This window comes from Emiliania huxleyi, assembly GCF_000372725.1.
Source record: "Emiliania huxleyi CCMP1516 unplaced genomic scaffold EMIHUscaffold_270, whole genome shotgun sequence".
Lineage (NCBI taxonomy): Eukaryota > Haptophyta > Isochrysidales > Noelaerhabdaceae > Emiliania > Emiliania huxleyi.
Genome location: NW_005200010.1, coordinates 131580 through 137823, shown reverse-complemented (window position 1 = coordinate 137823; position 6244 = coordinate 131580). Strand labels below are relative to the sequence as shown.

Genomic DNA, 6244 nt, shown 5'->3' with positions numbered 1-6244 from the left:
GGGGGGGGCTTGTGGCGGTGGTGACGACGGCGGCGACAGCGGCGGCCGCGGCGCAGATGGCGGCAGCAGCGGCGGCGGGGCGGGTGGCCGCGGCGATGGCGGCGGTGGGGGCGGCGGGGCGGGTGGCGGCGGCGATGGCGGCGGTGGGGGCGGCGGCGATGGTGGTGGCGGCGGCGACGGCGGCGGCGGCCTCCGGGGCGACGGTGGCTGCGGCGACGGCGACGGCGGCGGCTGCGGCGGCGCCGGCAGCTGTGGCGGTGTGGGCGGCGGCGCGGGTGGCACCGGGACTTTTGGTGGGCTCGGCGAAGGCGGCGGAGGCGTCGGCGGCGGTGCCGGTGGCGGCGGCGGCGGCGGTTTGGGGGGTGGCGACGGAGGAGGCAGCGGCTCTGGTGGCTCTGGCGGCGCTGGCGGCGGCGGTGGAGTGAGTGCCGAGATCCGAAGTATCTGGGGGACCGGCTGGGCGAGAATGGGCGGGACAAACAGCAGAAACAGCATCGGCAGCATCAACGCCCGTGCCGGCGCCACCGCCGGCGCCGCGCCGCCGCAGACGAGGCGGGAGTAGGTAGGAGAGTTCATCGAATCCTGGACCTTTTTCGAATCGCACGCCACTCAGAGTCGCTGTTCACAGAAAACACAAACGACAGACCTTGTTGTGTGTCTTGTGAGCCTGTTTGTGTCTGTGTGTCGCTCGCCTCGTGCGTGCCGTCATCATCTGTCCAGCGTCCACCCATACCGCGTTGGTGTCCAGTCCGAGGCTGTTCTTCACCTTTCTACCTACATTCCATTGTTGACAAGAAAATACGTCACCCTTCACACAAAAGCACAACCCCGGTTCACAGTACAGAAAGGTTGACAAGAACAAGAACACCACCCTCCTGAGGCGAGAGAGAGTGAGAGAGGGGCGTCACAGGAGTGTCTCAGTCTCACGTGAATTCCTCCCCCTGTCTCACTCTCAGAGCGTCTCCATCGCGTGTCTCAAAATAGATCATCACCCCGTCTCACTCCCGTCTCACTGCCGTCTCTCTTACTGCCTTCTCGTCCGTCTCAGCGTGGCAGGCTCCCGAGAGTGCCCGACATACGACGCGGACTAGCCCCTTCGAGTACTCCGCTGCCCGCCGCGCTGGCCCCTCCCCACAGAGGCCCACAGTCCCCTGCGGGTCCTGTGCGGGCCGTCGCCGCGCCCCCGCGACGCGGGCCGAATCGCCGGGGAGCTATCCGGGTGACTAGATATTGTTCGCGCCAAATATTATACCGCACCCCCCCCCCCCCCCCCTCCCCCCCCTCACGGGCTCCGCGCCTTTGGCCTCGGCGGCTGCCCCGTGTCCACCCGCGGCGCCGCGTCGGCAAAGCTCCTGCGGCGGCTCCTCGCACGGCTCGCCCCAATCTCGAGCTTGATCGCAATCTCGGCGCGGGATCGCTCGAGGGTGTGCCGCGCGCAGAGGTCGGCCATCGAGTTGCGGTGCGACTGCCGCAGCCGCTCCGCGCCCTGCCGCCAGTGCTCCTTGTGCTCCGTCCGCCCGCGATCGACGCGCCTCCGCAGCCCGTCCACCTGCTGTTGCTGGATGTGTCGGAGCCGCGCCTCCCTCGCGGCCGCCTCCTCGCCCTGCCTGCGGTCCATCCTCGTCAGCTCGATCGCCTCCAGCCGATCTGCCTTCTTCTTGGCCCGCTCCGCCTCCTCGTACTTGCCCATCTTCGCCAGCACAGCCACCGACCGCTTGAGCGCGAGGAGTTCGCGAGAGCACTTGAAGCCCCGCGGCGGCGCCGGCGGACTGCTCACCTCGTCGCTGTGCTTCACCCGCAGCTCCTCCTCCACCTCGAGCGCCCGCTGCTCAAACTCGCACATGTTCGCCTCCCAAGTACGATTGAAGGCGATGGTCTGCTCGAGCTGCGCCTCCCTCGCCCGCTCCACCTCTGCCTGGTGCCGCTCGTCCATCGCCTGCCGGCGGCTATACTCCTCGCGCTGGTTGATGGCATCGCCCAGCGCCTGGGCGCGAGCCGCCAGTCTGAACTCGCCAAATTCGGCGGCGTCTCTCCGCACAAAGCCAAGGACTCCAAGTAGCACCTCCGCCTTGCCGGCAGGACGGTGGCCGGCGGACTGCCGCGCCGCTGCCGCCGCCGCCTCGACGATTCTCTCGACGCAACCGCGAAAGGTGGCGAGGTCGGCGGCGGCGGCGGAGGAGGACACCATCGTCTCACTCGCGAGCTCGGCAATCCTCTTGCTGGGGAGCACAGCGCAGCCCTGCAAGGCCCTCACCAGCGTGGTGGCACTGACACCCGTGCCACCGGGGTCGAGCAGCTCAAACACGAGGTCTTCAAACTCCTCCACTGTCGTGTCGTCCAAGCCCGCGCCGACGAAAGAGCTGCCGTCGCTCGTGACAGAGAGCTGCGAGCCGTCGGCCCTCATACGCCGCGTGTTTGCCGTTTCGCGGCGGAGGTTAAAAGTTGTGTTCTGTCGTTTGTTTATACGGCCCTTGCCCTGCGAAAAAGTTGTGTTCTCACCTCCTTCCTTGTGTCCTGGGGATTCGTTCGCTCGACCATCGACGTATGCCTCTATACCTACCAGTCTGGCAACCTTGTCCTGTGGGTACTAGTTTACGTCGACGACATCCTCATCGCCGACAACTGCTCCATCCATCCACGCTGCGCGCCCGTTTCGTTGCCGACATCTCCAAGCGCTTCCCTACCGAGGACAAGGGCGAGCTCGAATGGATTCTGAACACCGCCATCACGCGTGACCGCGCCGCACGGACCCTGAGCCTGTCCCAGGCCCTCTTTTACGCCGCCGACCTCGTCTCACCAAGTTCAGCGCCTACTTCGACCGGTCCCGCTCACGTCGCTTCGACTCGCCTATGGAAGAGGGGCTCGAACTTTCCGCCGATGATCAGCCCGCCGTTGGATCTGTTGAACACGACGAAATGTCCGAGTTCCGCACCGCCTACATGGCCATCGTCGGCGGACTACTGTCCCCGGTGTGGCTTGCCAACATGACTCGCGTCGACATCGCCTACTCCGCCTCGCAGCTCGCTCGCTTCATGACCAACCCGGGCCCGTCGCATTTTAAGGCCGCCATCCGGGTGCTCATCTACGTGCGCGACACCGCTGACCGCGCACTCGTCATGCAGCCCAACCCCCACCACAACCTTGAGAGCTACGTTGATTCGAACTGGGCCACAAAATCCTCTTGCTCCGGTGGCATGTTCTTTGTCTACGGATGCCTCTTCTCCACTGGTTCTCCAAGATGCAGCGATCCGTCACGCTCTCTAGCGCCGAGCAGAGTTCTTTGGCGCCATGCTATTTTTTGGGGGGGGGGGGCACGCGCGATGTCTGCGCCCGCTTCCGCTGCGCCCGCCGCCGCCCCGCTGTCCCGGCCCCCCGCAGGACAGATGCAGGGCGGCCAGCCGCCGGCAAGCGCCGCCTCCGACCAGGCGTGCAGCACCGAGCGCCCACCTGGCCCCGAGAGTGCGCGCCGCGCAGACCCACCTCAGACCAGACCGACACATTCCCAAACCTACACACCCCTGCCACACAAAACTTCTCCATACAAACCTCCACGGGACCGCGCGCCCCGCCACAAGGAGAGCACAAAGAGCCACCAGGCCCCGCCGGCCGCCCGCCCAGCCATCCACCTGCCCGCGGCCGCAGGCAAGGAAGGCGAGCTTGCTGGCGTCTTTGGCAAGCGCTCACATGCCAAAAGACACCTCGCAGCGCGCGAGACGTGACCGAAGCCGCAGGTGCCGCGAGAGCAGCCGGTCGACGTCGGCACCAAGCGCGCGGCCGCCGGGCGCCTCCGAACCGACAGGGGGCGCCGCGGCAGTAGAGAGCACTCCACCATACGTTTTTATGGCGGGTTTGTAGGGCCAGGGCCGAAAAAAAGAACTTTTCGCAAGCAGCATGAGTGTGGTGGAGACCGCGCCGCTGCCAGTGGAGCCACCCCCATTGCCGCCAGGCGAGCCGCCCCCCGCGTCGAGCGACCGCGAGCACGCCGAGGCTCGCGGCCACGGGGACCGCGAGCCGGCCGACGGCCGTGATCGCTCGCGCTCGCGCTCGCGCTCGCCCGGCAGGGATGGCTACGGCCGCAGCGCGGGCGGCGAGGGCAGCGGCGAGGGGAGCTTCGGCGGCGGCATGGGCGGCATGGGCGCCATGGGCGGCGGCGGGGGCGGCGACGTGCGCCCCGGAGATTGGGCGTGCCCGTCCTGCAACTCGAATGTCTTTGCGTCCAAGATGAACTGCTTCCGCTGCGGCACGGCCAAGCCGGGCACCTCGGGCGGCAGCGCGCCGATTGGCGGCGGCGGCATGGGCGGCGGCGACGTGCGGCCCGGGGACTGGACCTGCCCCTCCTGCAGCTCGAACGTGTTTGCGTCCAAGACGAGCTGCTTCCGCTGCAACACGCCCAAGCCGGGGACGGGCGGCGGGTACGGGTACGGAGGGATGGGCGGCGGGATGGGCGGCGGGTATGGGATGGGCGGCGGAGACACGCGGCCGGGCGATTGGACCTGCACCTCGTGCGGCGTCAACGTCTTCGCCTCGAAGAATGCCTGCTTCCGCTGCAACGCGCCAAAGCCGGCGGGGATGGGGGGCGGCATGGGCGGGTACGGCGGCGGCGGCTACGGCTACGGCGCGCCGCCCCCGCCCTATGGCGGCGGCGGCTATGGCGCCCCCCCTCCGTACGGCGGCGGCGGCTACGGGGGCTTCGGCGGCGGCGGCGGCGGGGGCTTTGGCGGCGGCGGCGAGGTGCGTCCCGGCGACTGGACTTGCCCTGGGTGCGGGGGGAACGTGTTTGCGTCGAAGAGCGCGTGCTTCAAGTGCAACACGCCGAAGCCGGCCAGCGCTGCTGGCGGCGGCGGCGGGTTCGGGGGGTATGGAGGGTACGGCGGCGGCGGGTGCGGCGGCGGCGGGTCGCGTCGCCGGTCTCCGACCCTCGCGAGCCTGACCTCGGCGACCCTTGCTCTAGGTACGGAGGAGGCGGAGGCGGAGGAGGAGGGGGGGACACGCGGCCCGGCGACTGGACCTGCCCGTCCTGCAACTCGAACGTGTTTGCCTCGAAGAGCGCTTGCTTCCGCTGCGGCGCGCCCAAGCCGGCCGGCGGCGGAGGCGGCGGCTACTAACCGTGCGGCGCGCTGCTCCAGCACCCATGCAGCGGTCCAGGAGCGGTGGGGTCGGCGGATTCGTCGCTAGATGCGTTCCCCCTGTCTGAAGTCAGAGGCGCAAGCGGGCGCTGGTCAGACATCGGCAGCGAGGGTGTCTTGTTGTTTGTCGTCCGCGCAAACGTATCTGTGCGCACTCAACACCATGTTCCGCCGCGCGAATCCTGGCGGTGCGCAGGGGCGCCAGGCAGCCGCGCCCCACCACGCCCCAGCGCCCAGGCGGCACGGGGCGGCGGGGAGATAACCGAGTTGTCGCCGATTGCTGGTCATTCTGTTTCTGATGAGAGTAATGGAAATCTCTACGCAAGAACAGGACTCAGAGGAGATCGTTGGGGTAGAGATAGTAGTAAGATTAAGACTGGAGATCCAGGCGGATCTCTCACACACGGACACGCCCAAGTCTCGCCAGTAGATCCCTCCTGTCCGGTTCCCCATTTAAGACTAAAGATCGAAGATTGAGATTTGTGGTCCTTGCAGATCGCTCTGAGCAGCAACACGGGCCAAAATGTGGAGACAGGAGATGGAGAATGCAGAATTTATATGTAGATCCTAGCGCCCAGCCATCCGCCCCAGATGTGAGATCGAAGATTGAAAATGGAGGTCGTAGATTGCTGCCGGCGGCGACAGTGGCCAAGTAGAGATTGGAGACGAGAGATGGTCAGTGTGAATGAATCCACAGCGCATCTCCTTGAAGGTTTGAGCCCCCCTCCTCCCCCGGGCCCCCGAATCGAGATTGGAGATTGGAGATTGGAGATGGAGATCGGAGATCGGACTGAATCCGGCCTAAGATGACGACGTTGGAGATTGGAGATTGAAGATGGAGATCGGAGATCTAACTGGATCCCCGGCCTAAGATGACGACGCTGGTGGATGGGAGAGTATTGGAGGTGGGGAGATCGGAGCTCCCCCACACCCTAGTGGTGTGTGATAGATGTTTTTTTAAAAGGGTTACTGTGGTCTGTGCGCGGACGGCCCGGGGGGAGCCTGCGGCGCCATTTTAATCTGCGCTCCTCTTTATATGGCCTGCGGCGCCTGGCTTGAGCTTGGAAGTGTAAACGAGTCCGCCAGGGCGGTCTGCAAACGGAGCGCGCTGCGCGCGC

General features: G+C 66.8%; 1 protein-coding gene across 1 annotated transcript; it reads left to right on the top strand.

Moving 5' to 3' along the window:
- Positions 1–3891: 3891 nt before the first annotated feature.
- Positions 3892–5105, top strand: EMIHUDRAFT_238447 (hypothetical protein; the record flags this gene model as incomplete). Its single annotated transcript, XM_005776881.1, has 3 exons — positions 3892–3962; positions 4344–4664; positions 4952–5105. 3 exons carry the CDS (start codon positions 3892–3894, stop codon positions 5103–5105), a joined length of 546 nt encoding a protein of 181 aa, XP_005776938.1.
- Between the last annotated feature and the right edge of the window lie 1139 nt (positions 5106–6244).